Source organism: Zosterops lateralis, assembly GCF_965231275.1.
Source record: "Zosterops lateralis genome assembly, chromosome: 35".
Classification (NCBI taxonomy): Eukaryota; Metazoa; Chordata; class Aves; order Passeriformes; family Zosteropidae; genus Zosterops; species Zosterops lateralis.
The window spans coordinates 1329391-1347138 of NC_139795.1; the positions used below are offsets into that span (position 1 = coordinate 1329391).

Genomic DNA, 17748 nt, shown 5'->3' on the forward strand with positions numbered 1-17748 from the left:
AATCCCGATTTTTTTCTCCCAAAATCGTATTTATTCCCCTTTTACCTTCCTGAAAATCTGTTTTTATTCCTAAAATTCCACCCAGATTTTCTGGAAATTAATTCACGAATTTTGTTTCTTAAAATGTTGCTTTAATTGCCCGAAAATTGAGGTTTATTCCCTAAAAATTCACTTTCTTTGCCCCCTAAATCCCCTCCCACCCTCAAAATCTCTTTTTAATCCCCCAAAAAATCCTTTAGAATTCCAAAACAATCAATTTTTCATTCCCAAATCCCAAAAAAATCTGATTTTATTCCCGGAATTTCATCTCTGAACCCAAAACTCACAAAATTGGGTTTTTTTCCTGATTTTCCTTTAATTCTTCTCTCATTTTATCCCTTTTTCATATTTTTTTCCTCATATTTTCCTGTTTTTTCCCCCAAAACCTCTAATCCCATAAAAACTCTCATTTTGATCCCCAAAAATCCATTTAATTCCCAAAAAAATTCCATTTTTTAGTCCATTTTGTGTAGTTTTTCCTGAGTTTTTTCCCCGATTTTTTCCACAATTTTCCCCCAGTTTTTTTTCTTATTTTTTCTGGTTTTTTTCCCCTCATTTTTCCCATTTTTCCCGGGTTTATTTCCCCTTATTTTTCCTGGGTCTTTTCCTCTTTTTTTTTTTTGTTTTTTCCTCATTTTTCCCCCTCATTTTTCTGTTTTTTCCCATTATTTTTCCCTGGTTTTTTTCTCATTTTTCCTGGTTTTTCCCTCTTTTTTTCCCTGGGTTTTTTTTTTCCTTCTTTTTTTTTTCCTTATTTTTTCCCCTCATTTTTTCTGGTTTTTTTCCCTCTCATTTTTCCCATTTTTTTCCCTTATTTTTCCCCCATTTTTTTCCTGGTTTTTTTTCCCCGTTTTTTCCTTCATTTTTTTCTTTTTCCCCCCTCAATTTCCCCTGTTTTTCCCTCTTTTTTTTCCCCTGTTTTCTTCCTTCTTTTTTTTTTTCCCCCTGTTTTTTCCCTTTATTTTTTCCTGGTTTTTCCCTCATTTTTTTCCATTTTTCCCCCCATTTTTTCCCATTTTTCCCCCATTTTTCCCCCAAAACTCCACACTCCGACTCCAAAAACCACATTTTATTCCTGGAATTTTCTCTCCGACCCCAAAATTCCATTTTTCCTTCAGGATTTTCCCGTTTTTTCCATTTTTCTGCTCATTTTTTCTTGGACACTCCGACGGTGCGTCCGCGCCTCCCGGTGGTTTTGGTGTGCTGGCCCCGGACCCTCAGGCTGGGGAGAGAAAAACACAAAAAATCACATTTACACACAAAATTCCTGGATTTACACACAAAATTCCCAGATTTTGACGCAAAATTCCCATTTTTAGCCCCAAAATTCCCGTTTTTACCCCCAAAATTCCCAGATTTGTGGAATTTGGGAATGGGGATTTTTCCCAAAATCGCTGCTTTTATCCCCAAAAATCAGGATTCAGCCTCAAAATTCCTGGATTTGGTCCCAAAAATCAGATTTAGCCCTAAAAATCGGGATTTAGCCCCAAAATTCCGGGATTTGGCCCCAGAATTCCCATGGTTTTGGGCAATTTTGTGGAATTTGACCAAAATCGGGTTTTTACCCCCCAAATCCCCAGATTTATCCCCAGAATTCCCGTGGCTTTGGGCAGTTTTGGGGAATTTTGCCGAAAACTGGGTTTTTACCCCCAAAATTCCTGGATTTAGCCCTAAGCATTCCCAAATTCAGCCCTAAAATTCTGGGATTTATTCCCCAAAATTCAGGATTTACCCCCAAAAATCCCTATTTTTACCCCCAAAATTTGGGATTTATCCCCAAAATTCCCATTTTTACCCCCAAAATTTGGGATTTACCCCCCAAACCCCCAGATTTGTCCCCAAACCCCCGGAATTTTCCGGAATTTGCTGTTTTTACCCCCAGAAGTGCCGGAGGCCTCGGTGGGCGCGGATCTTCTTGAGGCGCTCGAGGTCCTCGCGCAGTTTGTTGTCCAGACCGTTGGCCAGGACCTGGAATTGGGGAGAAAATGGGAAAATTGGGGGAAAAAATGGAAAATTGGGGGGGGAAATAATAGTGGGAAATTGGGGGGGAAATGGGGGGAAAATGGGGAAAAATATTGGGAAAAAATGGGGGAACAAAAGGGAAAAAATTGGGGAAAAATAGGAGAAAAAAAGGAAAAATTGGAGGGGAAAAAAGGGGAAAAGTTAGGAAAAAATGGGGGAACAATGGAAGAAAAAAGAGGAAAAAATGGGGGAAAAATGGGAAAAAATGGGGGAAAATGGGAAAAAAAGGAGGAAAATATGGGAGAAAAAGGGGGGAAAATGGGGAAAAATTTGGGGAAAAAAAGGGGAAAATGGGGGAAAATGAAGAAAAAATGGGGAAAAAATGAAGAAAAAATGGGGGGGAAATGGAAAAAAATGGGGGGAAATTGGGGGGAAAATGGAGAAAAAAAGAGGAACAATTGGGAGAAATTGGGGGGAAAATCGGGAGAAATTGGGGGGGGGGGAATGGAAAATTGGGAAAAAATGGGGGAAAAAAGGAGAAAAATTGGGAAAAAAGGGAAAATTGGGGGGAAAAAATTGAAAAATTGGGAAAAAAATCCCAGGAAGATTGGGGGGAAAAAAAGGGAAAATTGGGGGGAAAAACAGGGAAATTGGGAAAATTGGGGGGGGGGAATAATAATGGGAAATTGGGGGGGGAAAATGGGGGGAAAATGGGAAAAAAATGGGGGAAAAATGGGGAAAAATGGGGGGGAAAATAGAAAAAACTGGGGAAAAAAAAAACAAGAAGAATTGGGAGAAATTGGGGGAAAAAAGGAGGAAAAATTGGGGGAAAATGGGGAAAATTGGGGGAAAATGGGGAAAATTGGGGGAAAATGGGGGAAAAAAAGAGGAAAAATTGGGAGAAAAAATGGAAAAATAGGAAAAAAAAAACTGGAAAAATTGGGGGGAAAATGGGAAAATTGGGGGCAAATGAAAGGGAAAAATTGGAGAAAAATGGAGGCAAAATAGGGAAAAGGGAGAAAAATAGGAAAAAAAATGGGGGAAAAAATGGGAAATAAGGGGGAAAATTGGGGGGAAAAAGGCGCGAAAAATTGAAAAAAAATCGGGAAAAATGGGGAAAAAATCAGGAAAAAATGGAAAAAATCGAGAAAAATCAGGAAAAAATGGGGAAAAAGAAGGAGCTGTGAGGGAACATTTGGGGACACTTTTGGAGAAAAAAAAAGGAAAAAATGAGGGGAAAAATGGGGAAAATTGAAGGGAAGAAACAGTAAAAAATAAGAGAAAAAATGGGAAAAATTGAGGGGAAAAACAGGAAAAATGATGGGAAAAAACAAGAAAAAAGGAGGGAAAAAAACAGGAAAAATGGAAAAAAAAACAGGAAAAAATGAGGGGGAAAAAACTGGGAAAAAATGAGGGAAAAAAACGGGGGAAAATGATGGGAAAAATCAGGAAAAATGAGGGCTAAAAACAAGAAAAAATGAGGGAAGAAAAAAAAAACCAGGGAAAAAACCAGGAAAAATGGGGGAAAAAAAACAGGAAAAAAGGAGGGAAAAAAACAGGAAAAATGGGGAAAGAAAAAACAGGAAAAAAATGAGGGGGAAACCAGGAAAAATTGAGGGGAAAAAAAACAGGAAAAAAAAATGAGGGAAAAAAACAGGAAAAATGAGAAAAAAAAAAACCAGGAAAAAATGAGGGAAAAATGGGGAAAAATGATGCGAAAAAACCAGGAAAAAAGTGAGGTTAAAAACAGTAAAAATCGAGGGAAAAAAAAACCAGGAAAAATGAGGAAAAAAATGGGGGAAAAAATGGGAAATAAAGGGAAAAATAAGGAAAAAAAAGGCGCGAAAAATTTATAAAAAATCAGGAAAAATTGGAAAAAAATCAGGAAAAAATGGGGAAAAAATCAGGAAAAAATGGGGAAAAAAAGGAGCTGTGAGGGGACATTTGGGGACATTTTTAGGGACATTTGGGGACATTTTTGGGGACATTTTTAGGGGACCAGACCTGGGAGTATTTCCCATCCTTGACGTCCTTCTGCCTGTTGAGGAACCAGTCGGGGATCTTGTACTGCCGCGGGTTCTGCATGATGGTGATCACCCTCTCCACCTGCAAAACGGGGACAAGGGGGTCACCCAGGGTCCCCAAATGTCCCCAGGACACAGGGGACAGTGAGAGCAAAGTTTGGGGAAAAAAGGTCAAAGTTTGGAGGAAAAAATCCCAAAATTTGGAGGAAAAAAACGCGAAAATTGTGACTGGATCGGAGCAAAAATGGCTGAAATGGAACTGAAAATGTCCCAAAATGCACAAAAATATTCTTAAATCCAACCCAAAATGTCCCCAAAGTGTCCCCAAAACCCCCAAAAACCCACAGAGAAAAAAATCCCAAAAATTGGAGCAAAAAACCTGAAAATTACAACTGAATTGGAGAGAAAATGGCTGAAATGGAACGAAAAATGTCCCAAAATTCACCAAAAATGCCCCAAAATCCAGCCCAAAGTGTCCCCAAAGTGTCCCCAAATGTCCCCAAGACAGAGGGGACAGTGAGAGCAAAGTTTGGGGAAAAAAGGGCAAAGTTTGGAGGAAAAAATTCCAAAATTTGGAGGAAAAAAAGGCGAAAATTGCAACTGGATCGGAGCAAAAATGGCTGAAATGGAACTGAAAATGCCCCAAAATTCACTAAAAAAATGTCCCAAAATTCAGCCCAAAATGTTCCCAAAGTGTTCCCAAAGTGTCCCCAAACCCCCACAGGGACAAAATCCCAAAATTTGGAGCAAAATTCCCAAAAATTGCACCTGAATTGGAGCAAAAATGGCTGAAATAGCACAAAAAAAACCCCAAAATTCCTTTAAACTGCCTCAAAACTGTCCCAAACCCCCTCAAATTATCTTGAAATTGTCCCCAAAATGTCCCCAAGTGTCCCCAAATTGTCCCTCAGGTGTCACCTCATCCTCAGTGAGCTCCTGGTGCATTTGGTGAGGTTGATGTCGGTCCCAAATCCCCTCAAACCACCCCAAACCCCCCCAAATTGTCCTCTAAGTGTCCCCAAGGTGTCCCCAAGTGCCACCAAATGTCCTCAAGGTGTCCCCAAGGTGTCACCTCGTCCTCAGTGAGCTCCTGGCCCATTCGGTGAGGTCGATATCAGCCACAAATCCACCCCAAACCACCCCAAAATGGCCCCAAATCCCCTCAAACCACCCTAAAATGACCCCAAATTCCATGGAATTGTCCCCAAGGTGTCCCCAAAATGTCCCCAAATGTCCCCAGATGTCCCCAAGTGTCACCTCATCCTCGGTGAGCTCCCCGGCCCGTTTGGTGAGGTCGATGTCGGCCTTGCGCAGAACCACGTGGGCGTAACGGCGACCCACACCCTGAGGGGACAATGGGGACAGTCAGGGGACAGTCAGGGGACAATGGGGACAACGGGGACAATGGGGACAGTGAGGGGACAACTGGGGACACAGGAGACAGTGGGGACAATGGGGACAGTGAGGGGACAGTGAGGGGACAGTGAGGACAATGGGGACAGTGAGGGGACATGGGGACAATGCGGACAGTGGGGACAGTGGGGACAATGGGGACAGTGGGGACAGTGAGGGTACAGTGGGGACAATGGGGACAGGGAGGGGACAGTGGGGACAATGGGGACAGGGAAGGGACAATGGGGACAGGGAGAGGACAGTGGGGACAATGAGGGGACAATGGGGACAGGGAAGGGACAGTGGGGACAATGGGGACAATGAGGGGACAGTGAGGGGGACAATGGGGACAAGGAGGGGACAGTGAGGGGACAATGAGGCGACAGGGAGGGGACAGTGAGGTGGCAGTGTCCCCAAGGCCACCAAAGACTCCTCGACACCCCCCAAAGTGTCCCCAAACCACTCCAAAGTGTCCCCAACCACCTCAGACTGTCCCCAAACCCCCCAGACTGCCCCCAAACCCCCCCAATCTGTCCCCAACCCCTCAGACTGTCCCCAACCCCCCAGACTGTCCCCAAACCCCTCGGACTGTTCCCAACCCCTCAGACTGTCCCCAGACTGTCCTCAACCCCTCAGACTGTCCCCAAACTGTCCCCAAATTCCCCCAGACTGTCCCCATTGTCCCCAGACTGTCCCCAGACTGTCCCCGTGTGTCCCCGAGGTGTGACCTTGATGGCGGTGATGGCGAAGGCGATCTTGCGGCGCCCGTCGATGTTGGTGTTGAGCACCCGCAGGATGTGCTGGAACTTCTCGGGGATCACCAGGGACTGCGGGGACACGGGGACAGTCAGGGGACATTGGGGACAGCTGGGGACATTGGGGACAGTCAGGGGACATTGGGGACAGTCAGGGGACATTGGGGATCACCAGGGACTGCGGGGACATGGGGACAGTCAGGGGACACTGGGGACAGTCAGGGGACAATGGGGACAGCTGGGGACATTGGGGATCACCAGGGACTGCGGGGACACCGGGACAGTCAGGGGACATTGGGGACAGTCAGAGGACAGTGGGGACAGTGAGGGGACATCTGGGGATCACCAGGGACTGCAGGGACACGGGGACAGTCAGGGGACAATGGGGACAGTCAGGGGACATTGGGGACAGTCAGGGGATCACCAGGGACTGCGGGGACACGGGGACAGTCAGGGGACATTGGGGACAGTCAGGGGACAGCTGGGGATCACCAGGGACTGCGGGGACACGGGGGACAGTCAGGGGACAATGGGGACAGTGAGGGGACATTGGGGACACTGGGGATCACCAGGGACTGCGGGGACACAGGGGACAGTGAGGGGACATTGGGGACACTGGAGACAGTGAGGGGACATTGGGGATCACCAGGGACTGGGGGGACAGAAGGGACAGTGAGGGGACATTGGGGACATCTGGGGACATCTGGGGCATTGGGGACACTGAGGGGACACTGGGGACAGTGAGGGGACACTGGGGATGGCCAGGGACTGAGGGGACAACGAGGTGACAACAAGGTGACAACAAAGTCCCCAAGGCCACCGAAATGTCCCTAAATCCCTCAAACTGTCCCCCAAAGTGTCCCCAAATCCCTCAAACTGTCCCTAAAGTCCCTTAAATAGTCCTTAAAGTGTCCCCAAATCCCCCAAAGTGTCCCCAAATTCCTCCAACTGTCCCCAAAGTGTCCCTAAAGTCTCTCACATTGTCCCCAACAGGGGGACACTGGGGACAAAAGGAACATCAGAGACATTTGGGATCACCAGAGACTGAAGGGACATTTGGGGACATCGACTCGAAAACGGCTTTAAAGGAATTTGAAGAAAACTTCAGGGCATTTTTTGACATTTTTAGGGGACTTGAGGACACCCCGGTGATATTTTTAGGGGGGTTGGGGACACCCCGGTGACATTGTTAGGGGAGTTGGGGACACGCAGGTGACATTTTTAGGGGGGTTGGGGACACCCCGGTGACATTTTTACGGTTTTGTGGCATTTCGGCGACACTTCGGGGCCACTTCGGGCCATGAGGGCCCCGAGGGCCGCCATGACACCCCGGGGAGGGGGGGTCGGATTTTCGCGCCTCTCCCGCCGCCATCGCCGCCCGCCGCCGCCCCGTTCCCGCCCCGCCGCCTCCCCCGGTGCCGCCGTCATCCCCCCGCGCCCTTCCCGCCGCCCGCCGCCCTCCCCGAGCGCCGATGGCGGCGGATCCCGGCCGGGACCTCACCATGGCTGCGGCCGACACGGGGATCTGCCGGGGAGGAAGAAGACGGAAGTGACGTCACGCGCCGACGTCGTTGCGTCAGCAAGATGGCGGCGCAGGCGGAGGTAGTGGCGGGAGCGGAGGAGGTTTGGGGGATCCCGGGAGGATTTCTGGGGTTTTTTAGGGGATTTCTGTGGGGATTTGGGAGGTTTTTGGGGTGGAGGAGGGAGCGGGGGTGTAACCGGAGCTGTTGTGGCGCAGGTGGCGGCGATGGAGGCGCCGCTGGAGGCGGAGCTGGAGGCGGAGCTGGACCTGGAGGGGGCGGAGCTGGAGGAGGTGGACGGTGAGGAGGGGGCGTGGCCTCGAGGGGGGCGTAGCTTAAGGAATTGATTGACGCGTAATAAAGAGGCGGGATTGGACAGTTGAAAAGGGGCGTGGCCTTAATACCCGGGAGTCTTTAAGGGGGCGGAGCTTTACAGTATGGGATGTGCTAAGGGGGCGTGACCATGACCTAATATGGATGTCCATTGGTGGCAATGGAGGGGGCGTGGCTTTATGGAGGGGGCGTGGCCACAACGGACGGAACCATTTGGGGCGGGGGGGAGTTCCCCAAATTTTCCCATTTTTTCCGCTTTTTTTTCCAATTTTTCCTATTTTATCCCCGTTTTTTTCCTGTTTTATCCCATTTTTTCCCGTTTTTCCCCCAGTGCACATCCAGGAGAACCTGGAGGACGCGCTGGTGCAGGAGGCGCTGCAGACCGTGAGTGGCCCCGCCCTCAAATGGCCCCAAAAATGTCACCAAATGTCCCAAAAATGTCACCAAAAATGTGTAAAAATGTCCTACATCTCATCAAGTGTCACCAAAGGTCCCCAAATGGTCCCAAAATGGCCGAAAATGGCCCCCAAAATGGCCCCAAGTGTCACCAAAAAGGTCTAAAAGTGTCACAGATTTCATCAAGTGTCACCAAGGGTCCCCAAATGGCCCCAAAGTGTCACTAAATGGCCCCAAAATGTCCCCAAATTGTCTCCAGATGTCCCCAAGGGTCCCCAAATGGCCCCAAATGTCACCAAGTGGCTTCAAACACCCCTAAAAGGTCTCAAAATGGCCCAAAATTGTCCCCAAGGGTCCCCAAATGTCATCAAATTGTCCCCAAATGGCCCAAAAATGTCCCCAAATTGCCCCAAGTGTCACCAAGTGTCCCCAAACTGTCCCCAAATGTCCCCAAGTGTCTCCAAAATGTCTCCAATGTCCCAAAAAATCCCAGAATGGCCCCAAATATCCCAAAATGGCCCAAAAATGTCTCCAAAATGTCCCAAAATGGCCACAAATTGTCCCCAAATATCCCCAGATGTCCCCAAGGGTCCCCAAATGTCCCCAAACTGTCCCCAAATGTCCCGAAACGTCCCAAAATGGGTCCCAAATAGCCCCAAAATGGCCCAAAATGGCTCCAAAAAATCCCAGAAATGGCCTAAAATGGCCACAAACGTCCCCAAGTGTCCCTAATTGTCCCCAGCTGTCCCAAAATGTCCCCAAGTGTCCCCAAATGTCCCCAAACTCGGTTGCAGGGCGTGGACCTGCGGCAGTACTCGCGGCAGGTGGAGCTGGAGCTGCAGGAGGTGGAGAGAGCCTCCATACAGGACTGTATCCTCCCAAAAATGGGCCAAAAGTGTCCCCAAAGTGTCCCCAGAGTGTCCCCAAAGTGTCCCCAGAGTGTCCCCAAAATGTCCCCAAAGGGTCCCAGAAAAGCCCCAAAATTTGGCCCCGAAATTCCCAAATTTGGCACCAAAAATCCCAAAATTTGGCCCCAAATTCCCTGGGATTGGTCCCAAGTTCTCTAAAATTGTCACCAAAAGTGTCCCCAAAAATGTCCCCAAGGTGTCCCCAAAGTGTCCCAGAAAATCCCCAAAATTTGGCACCAAAAATCCTCAAATTTGTCCCCAAAATCCTCCAAAATTTGGCCCCTAAAAATCCCCAAATTTCGCACCAAAATCCCCAAAATTTGGCCTCAAAATCCCCAAATTTGCCCCCAAAATCCCCAAATTTCGCACCAAAATTTGGCACAAAAATCTCCAAATTTGGCCCCAAATTCCCTGAGATTGGTCCCAAATTCTCTGAAATTGTCCCCAAAGTGTCCCCACGTGTCCCTGACCCCCAAAATGCCCCAAAACTGTCCCCAAGTGTCCCCTGGGTGTCCCTGGATGTCTCTGGGTGTCCCCAAGTGTCCCCAATGTCCCCAAAGTGTCGCCAGGTGTCCCCAGGTGCAAGTGTCCCCAAGTGTCCCCTGGGTGTCCCTTGGGTGTCTCTGAGTGTCCCTGGATGTCCCCTGGGTGTCCCCAAGTGTCCCCAGGTGTCCCCAGGTGTCCCCAAGTGTCCCCAAGTGTCCCCTGGATGTCCCTGAGTGTCCCCAGGTGTCCCAAGTGTCCCCTGGGTGTCCCCTGGGTGTCTCTGGGTGTCCCCAAATGTCCCCAAGGTGTCCCTGGGGTGTATTAATGTCCCTAAAGTGTCCCTAAGTGTCCCCAAAATGTCCCCAAGTGTCCCCAGGTGTCCCCAAGTGTCCCCAAGTGTCCCCAAGTGTCCCCTGGGTGTCCCCAGGTGTCCCCAGGTGTCCCCAGGTGTCCCCTGGATGTCCCTGGATGTCCCTGAGTGTCCCCAAGTGTCCCCAGGTGTCCCCTGGATGTCCCTGGATGTCCCCAAGTGTCCCCAAGTGTCCCCAAGTGTCCCCAGGTGTCCCCAGGTGTCCCCAATGTCCCCAAGTGTCCCCAAGTGTCCCCAAGTGTCCCCAAGTGTCCCCAGGTGTCCCTTGACGTGTCAGACATCCGCGAGAGCGAGAACATCGCGGAGCTGCACAACCAGATCAGCGCCTGCGACGCCATCCTCGAGGTGAGGGAGCCCAAATGGCACCAAGTGTCACCAAAGTGTCACCAAATGGCACCAAAATGGCCCCAAAGTGGCACTAAATGGCACCAAATGGCCAAAAATGGCACCAAGATGGCACCAAAATGGCCAAAAATGGCCCCAAATGGCCTCAAATGGCAGCAAAGTGTCCCCAAAATGGTCTTAAATGTCATCGAATGGCCCCAAAATGGCACTAAATGTCATTAAAATGGCATCAAATTGTCCCTAAATGGCAAAAAATGGCCCCAAGTGGCACCAAAATGGCACCGAAGTGGCACCAAATGGCACCAAATGGCCCCAAATGGCACCAAAATGGCACTAAATGGCCCCAAAGTGGCACTAAATGGCACCAAGTGGCAACAAAGTGTCCCCAAATGGCTCCAAAATGGCCCCAAAATGGCACCAAATGGCCCCCAAACCTCCTAAAAACAGCCCAAAAATTCCCCTAAAAACGTCCCTAAAATTGCCAAAAAAAGGCCAAAAATTGTCCGGAAAAAGCCTCAAAAAAACCAAAAAAATCCTAAAAAAATCCCAAAAAAATGCCAAATTGTCCCTCAATGTCCCCAAAGTGTTCCTGAAGTCCCCAAATGTCAGTAAAACCCCTTTAAACCAGCCCAAAACATCCCCAAAAATGCTCCTAAAATTGCCAGAAAACGCCCTAAAAATACGCAAAAAAAAACCCTAAAATTGCCCCAAGAAAGCCCCAAAAAATCCAAAAAAAAATCCCAAATTGTCCCTAAATGTCCCCAAAGTCCCCAAATGTCCTCAACCCTCCCATAAACAGCCCCAAAATCCCCTAAAAGTGCCCAAAAACTGCCCTAAAAAACCGCCTTAAAATTGCCGCAAAAATGTCTCAAAATTACTCAAAAAATCCCCTAAAATTGCCAAAAAAACTCTAAACTGTCCCCAAATGGCCCCAAAACCTCCTAAAACCAGCCCCAAAATCCTCTAAAAATGCTCCAAAATTGCCCCAAAAAAACCGCCTTAAAAATGCCAACAAAATTCAAAAAAATTCCAAAAAAAATCCAAAAAAATCCCAAAAAATTCCGAAAAAAAATCTGAAAAAAATCCCAAAAAATCCCAAAAAAATTCTAAATATTTCCAAATATTTTCCCAGCGCATGGAGGAGATGCTGGGCTCGTTCCAGAGCTCGCTGAGCTCCCTGAGCTGGGAGATCCGGGCGCTGCAGGGCCAGGCCGGGGCCATGAACCTGCGGCTGCGGAACCGGCGCCAGGTCAGGGACAGGCTGGGGGGGCTCCTGGACGAGCTCGTCGTGCCCCCCGACATGATCAGGTGAGATTTGGGGAGAAAAAATAAAAAATATGGGATTTTGGGGGAAAAAAGAAAAAAAAACGGGGTTTAGAGAGGAAAAAGTGGGAGTTTAGGGCAAAAAAATGGGATTTTGCGGTGAAAAAATGAGAATTCGCGAGTGAAAAATGGGAATTCGGGAGAAAAAAATCTGAATTTGGGAGCAGAAAATCAGGATTTGGGATCAAAAAGGGGAATTTAGGAATGAAAAATGGGAATTTGGGATTTAAAAATGGGAATTTGGAAGAAAAAAAGGGAATTTGGGAACAGAAATGGGATTTTGGGTCAAAAAAACCTGATAAAATGGGGTTTGGGGAATAAAATGGAAAATTGGGGCAAAAAATGGGAATTTGGGAGCAAAAAATCAGAATTTGGGATTAAAAAATGGGAATTTGGGAGCAAAAATGGGGATTTGGGAATGAAAAATGGGGTTTGGGACATAAAACCTTAAAAAATGGGATTTTGGGGAATGAAATGAGAGTTTGGGGTGAAAAAATGAGATTTTGGGATCAAAAATTGGCAATTTGGGAGCAAAAAATCAGAATTTCGGGAAGAAAAATCAGGATTTGGGAGCAAAAAGGGGATTTTGGGAGGAAAAATGGGGATTTGGGACTATAAAGGTGAATTGGGGAACAAAAAAATGGGATTTGGGGAGAAAAAACCTAAAAAAAATGGGGTTTGGGGATGAAAAAATGGGATTTTGCGGTGAAAAAATGAGAATTCGTGAGCAAAAAATGGGAATTTGGGATTAAAAAATGGGGCTCTGGGAATGAAAAGTAGGAATTTGGGACATAAAACCTTAAAAAATGGGGTTTGGGGATAAAAAATGGAAATTTAGGGCAAAAAAAATGGGATTTTGCAGTAAAAAATGAGAATTCGCGAGTGAAAAATCAGAATTTGGGACCATAAAGGGGAAATCAGGAACAAAAAACAGGAATTTAGGATTAAAAAATGGGGATTTGGACAAAAAAGGTAAAAAAAATGGGATTTTTCCATTTTCTGATGGATTTCGATGGGGATTTTTTCACATTTCCTGATGGAATTTTCGTGTTTTCTGATGGATTTTGGTGGGTTCTTTTCCTATTTTTCTGTGAATTTTGACAGAATTTTCCCATTTTTTTGGGTTTTTCTCCCATTTTCTGACGGAATTTCCCCATTTTTTGATGGATTTTTATGGGATTTCTCCCATTTTTTTGATGGGATTTTGATGGGATTTTGGTGGGATTTTGGTGGGATTTTGATGGGAATTTCCCCATTTTTTTTATGCAATTTTAATGAGATTTTCCCTTTTTTTGGTGGGATTTTGATGAGATTTTGATGGGATTTTCCCATTTTTTGGATGGAATTTTCTCATTTTTCAATGGATTTTATTTGGACTTTAATGGGATTTTCCCATTTTTCAATGGATTTCAATGTGTTTTTTTTTTCCCATTTCCTGACAGAATTTTCCCATTTTCTGGTGGATTTTGATGGGGTTTTTTTCCCATTTCTCAATGAATTTTGACAGAATTTTCCCATTTTTATATATTTTTCCCCATTTTTTGGCAGAATTTTCCCATTTTTTGACCAAATTTCCCCATTTTCTGATGTTTTTCCCATTTCCCCAGTGTGATCCTGGAGTCGCCGGTGACGTCCCCGGAGTTCGTGTCGCAGCTCCGGGCCCTGAACGGGAAGATCGAGGCCGTGAAGGAACAAAGTTTCCGGGACACTTTGGCCTGTAACGACGTCCAGCACGTCCTCGACCGCCTGCGCATCAAGGTCTGAAAATATCCAAATTATCAAAGAAAAAATGGGCAGAATTTGGGCTAAAAATACCCAGGAGTTGTCACAAAAATCCTGGAATTCGCAGCGTAAAAATCGCAAAAATTGCGCCAAAAATCAACAAATTTCAGCCCAAAAATCCCCAAATTTCAGCCCAAAAATCCCAGGATTTGAGCCCAAAAATCCACAAATTTTGGCCCAAAAATCCACAAATTTTGACCCAAAAATCCCCAAATTCTCAGCACAAAAGTCCCAAATTTCAGCCCAAAAATCCCCAAATATTTGTCCCAAAAATCCCCAAAATCCTGCACAAAAATCCACAAATTTTGGCCCCAAAACCCCCAAATTTCAGCCCAAAAAATCCCCAAATTCCGACCCAAAAGTCCCCAAATTTCAGCCCAAAAATCCCCAAAATTCGGCCCAAAAATCCCCAAAATTCTGGCACTAAAAATCCCAGAAATTACCCCAAAAAATCCTCAAATTCTCAGCACAAAAATCCCGGAAATTACCTCAGAAAAATCCACAAATTTCAGCCCAAAAATCCTCAAATTTCGACCCAAAAGTCCCCAAATTTCAGCCCAAAAATCCCCAAATTCCTGCACCAAAAATCCCCAAATTTTGGCCCAAAAATCCCAAAAATTACGGCAAAAAATTCCCAAATTTCAGCCCAAAAAGCTCCAAATTTCGTCCTAAAAATCCCCAAATTCCCAGCGCAAAAATCCCCAAAATTACCAAAAAAATCCCAGAATTCTCAGCACAAAAATCCCCAAAATTGCCAAAAAAAATCCCCAAATTTCAGCCCAAAAATCCCAAAAATTGCCCCAAAAATCCCCAAATTTCAGCCCAAAAATCCCAAAATTCTGGCACCAAAAATCCCCAAATTTCAGCCCAAAAATCCCAAAATTCTGGCCCAAAAATCCCAAAAATTACGGCAAAAAATTCCCAAATTTCAGCCCAAAAAGCTCCAAATTTCCTCCTAAAAATCCCCAAATTCCCAGCGCAAAAATCCCCAAAATTACCAAAAAAATCCCAGAATTCTCAGCACAAAAATCCCAAAAATTGCCCCAAAAATCCCCAAATTTCAGCCCAAAAATCCCCAAATTTCAGCCCAAAAATCCCAAAAATTGCCCCAAAAATCCCCAAATTTCAGCCCAAAAATCCCAAAATTCTGGCACCAAAAATCCCCAAATTTCGACCCAAAAATCCACAAATTTTGGCCCCAAAAATCCACAAATTCTCAGTGCAAAAATCCCAAAATTCCCACCCAAAAGTCCTGCGATTTCAGCCCAAAAATCTTGGGAATTTTTGCCAAAAAATCCTCAAATTCTCAGCCCAAAATCCTCAGGATTTACCCCAAAATTGCCAGAATTCCCATCCCAAAAGTCCCAGGAATTGCCCCCCAAAAAATCCCCAAATTTCCAGCCCAAAAATCCCCAAATTTTGACCCAAAAATCCCCAAATTCTCAGCACAAAAGTCCCAAATTTCAGCCCAAAAATCCCCAAATTTTGTCCCAAAAATCCCCAAAATCCTGCACAAAAATCCACAAATTTTGGCCCCAAAACCCCCAAATTTCAGCCCAAAAAATCCCCAAATTCCGACCTAAAAGTCCCCAAATTTCAGCCCAAAAATCCCCAAATTTCAGCCCAAAAGTCCCCAAATTTCAGCCCAAAAATCCCCAAATTTCAGCCCAAAAATCCCCAAATTCTCAGCACAAAAGTCCCAAAAATTACCTCAAAAAAATCCCAAAATTCTCACACCAAAATTCCCCAAATTTCATCCTAAAAATCCACAAATTCTGACACCAAAAATCCCCAAATTTCAGCCCAAAAATCCCCAAATTTCAGCCCAAAAATCCCCAAATGTTGACCCAAAAATCCCCAAATTCCCGCACCAAAAATCCTCAAATTTCAGCCCCAAAATCCTCAAATTTCAGCCCAAAAATCCACAAATTCTGGCACTAAAAATCCCCAAATTTCAGCCCAAGAAACCCCAAATTTCAGCCCAAAAATCTCTGAATTCCTGCACCAAAAATCCCAAAATTTCAGCCCGAAAATCCCCAAAATTCTGGCACTAAAAATCCCAAAAATTACCCCCAAAAATCCCCAAATTTTAGCCCAAAAATCCCCAAATTTTGGCCCCAAACCCCCCCAAATTCTCGTCCCAAAAATTGCCCCAAAAATCCTCAAATTCCTGCACCAAAAATCCCAAAATTTCAGCCCAAAAAGCTCCAAATTTCAGCCCAAAAATCCCCAAATTCTGGCACCAAAAATCCCCAAATTTTGGCATGAATTGGGACAAACTGGGATGGACTGGGAGGGAGATTTGGGGAAAAAATGTGGGAAAATTGGGAAAAAATGGGATTTTTGGGTGCAAAAATGACCAAAAAATTATAGGAAATGGGGATTGGGAGAGACTGGGATGGACTGGGATAAACTGGGATAAATTGGGAGGAGATTTGGATAAAAAAATGGGGAAAAAATGGGATTTTTGGGTGCAAAAATGGCAAGAAAATTTTGAGAAATGGGAATTGGGGGATATTGGGATAAACTGGGACAAACTGGGACGAACTGGGATAAACTGGGATAAACTGGGAGGGAAATTTGGGGAAAAAATGAGGAAAAAAAGGGGAAAAAATGGGATTTTTGGGTGCAAAAATGACAAAAAAATTAGGGGAAATGAGAATTTGGGGATACTGGGATAAACTGGGACAAACTGGGATAAACTGGGACAAACTGGGATAAACTGGGATGAACTGGGAGGGAGATTTGAAGAAAAAATTGGGAAAAAATGGGATTTTTGGGTGAAAAAATGGGATTTTTGGGTGCAAAAATGCCAAAAAAATTAGGGGAAATGAGAATTTGGGGACACTGGGATGGACTGGGACAAACTGGGACCTCCCCAATGGCCCAAAATCCCAATTTTTTCCCCATTTTTTTCCCGTTTTTCCCGTTTTTCCCCCCCAGGCGGTGACCAAGATCCGGGAGTTTGTTCTGCAGAAGATTTTCTCCTTCAGGAAACCCATGACCAACTACCAGATCCCCCAGAACTCCCTGCTCAAATATAAGTGAGACAATTCACAAAAATTCACAAAATTCCACCCAAAAATATCCGGAAATTCTGCCCCAAAATTCCCAAAATTTTCCCCCAAAAATCTGGAAATTCTGCCCCAAAATTCCCCCCAAATTCCCCCCAAATTCCCCCAAAATTCCCCCAAAATTCCCAAAAATTCCCCCAAAATTCCCTAAAAAATCCAGAAATTCTGCCCCAAAATTCCCCCCCAAAATTCCCCCAAAATTCCCCCAAAATTCTCCAAAATCTTTCAGAATTTCCTGCTCAAATATAAGTGAGAGAATTCCCAAAAATTCCCAAAAATTCCCTAAAAAAATCCAGGAATTCTCCCCCAAAATTCCCAAAAAAATCTGGGAATTCTGCCCAAAATTCCCCCCAAAATCCCCCCCAAAAATTCCCGAAAATTCCCAAAAAATTTCCCAAAATCTGTCGGAATTCTCTGCTCAGATATAAATGAGAGAATTCCCAAAATTCCCCCAAAATTCCCTAAAAAATCTGGAAATTCTGCCCCAAAATTGCCCCAAAAATTCCCTAAAAAAATTCTGGGAATTCTGCCCCAAAATTCCCAAAAATTCCCCCAAAAATCTGGGAATTCTGCCCCAAAATTGCCCCAAAAATTTGGGGATTCTGCCCTAAAATTCTCCCCCAAAAATCCATAAATTCTGCCCCAAATTCCCCCAAAATCCCCCAAAAAATTCCCCAAAATTCTCCAAAATTCCCAAAAATTCCCCCCAGAAGTTCTGGGAATTCTGCCCCAAAAAATCCCCAAAATTCAAAAAAATTCCCCCAAAATTCCCTAAAAATTCAGAAATCCTGCCCCAAAATTCTTCAAAATCCCCCCAAAAATCTGGGAATTCAGCCCAGAATCCCTCAGAATTCCCAAAAAATCCCAAAAAACGTGGAATTTTTTGTGGAATTCTCCCAGGTTTTTCTACCAGTTCCTGCTGTGCGCGGAGCGCTCGGTGGCGCAGGAGCTGCGGGACCAGTACGTGGACACCATGAGCAGGATCCACTTCTCCTACTTCAAATCCTACACCGGCAGGCTCATGAAGATCCAGGTGGGA

The 17748-nt window shown here is 45.5% G+C and overlaps 2 protein-coding genes across 2 annotated transcripts in view; one reads left to right on the forward strand and one right to left on the reverse strand.

Moving 5' to 3' along the window:
* Nucleotides 1-1093: 1093 nt before the first annotated feature.
* RPS18 (ribosomal protein S18) lies at nucleotides 1094-7821 on the reverse strand. The gene is made up of 6 exons (XM_083881677.1): nucleotides 7674-7821; nucleotides 6146-6244; nucleotides 5283-5369; nucleotides 4006-4107; nucleotides 1916-2007; nucleotides 1094-1261 (listed from the first exon to the last, which is right to left on the reverse strand). Exons 1-6 carry the CDS (start codon nucleotides 7674-7676, stop codon nucleotides 1186-1188), a joined length of 459 nt encoding a protein of 152 aa, XP_083737803.1. The 5' UTR covers nucleotides 7677-7821; the 3' UTR covers nucleotides 1094-1185.
* An 88-nt stretch (nucleotides 7822-7909) lies between these two features.
* The window catches only part of VPS52 (VPS52 subunit of GARP complex), a 30878-nt gene continuing 21039 nt past the window's right edge, over nucleotides 7910-17748 (forward strand). The window contains exons 1-8 of the mRNA XM_083881678.1: nucleotides 7910-7992; nucleotides 8357-8409; nucleotides 9216-9291; nucleotides 10463-10530; nucleotides 11663-11838; nucleotides 13461-13611; nucleotides 16579-16679; nucleotides 17610-17742. Coding sequence (XP_083737804.1) covers nucleotides 7920-7992; nucleotides 8357-8409; nucleotides 9216-9291; nucleotides 10463-10530; nucleotides 11663-11838; nucleotides 13461-13611; nucleotides 16579-16679; nucleotides 17610-17742 — 831 coding nt within the window. The 5' untranslated portion in view covers nucleotides 7910-7919. The remainder of the gene's footprint in view (nucleotides 7993-8356; nucleotides 8410-9215; nucleotides 9292-10462; nucleotides 10531-11662; nucleotides 11839-13460; nucleotides 13612-16578; nucleotides 16680-17609; nucleotides 17743-17748) is intronic.

Bases quoted from the DNA above. Each gene is read 5' to 3' on its own strand.
- RPS18 (XM_083881677.1), bottom strand. The intron at 5,370-6,145 runs GTCACACCTCGG...TTGTCCCCTCAG, and splicing joins TCGCCATCACCGCCATCAAG to GGTGTGGGTCGCCGTTACGC. The intron at 4,108-5,282 runs GTGACACTTGGG...CCCGTTTTGCAG, and splicing joins GGGAGCTCACCGAGGATGAG to GTGGAGAGGGTGATCACCAT.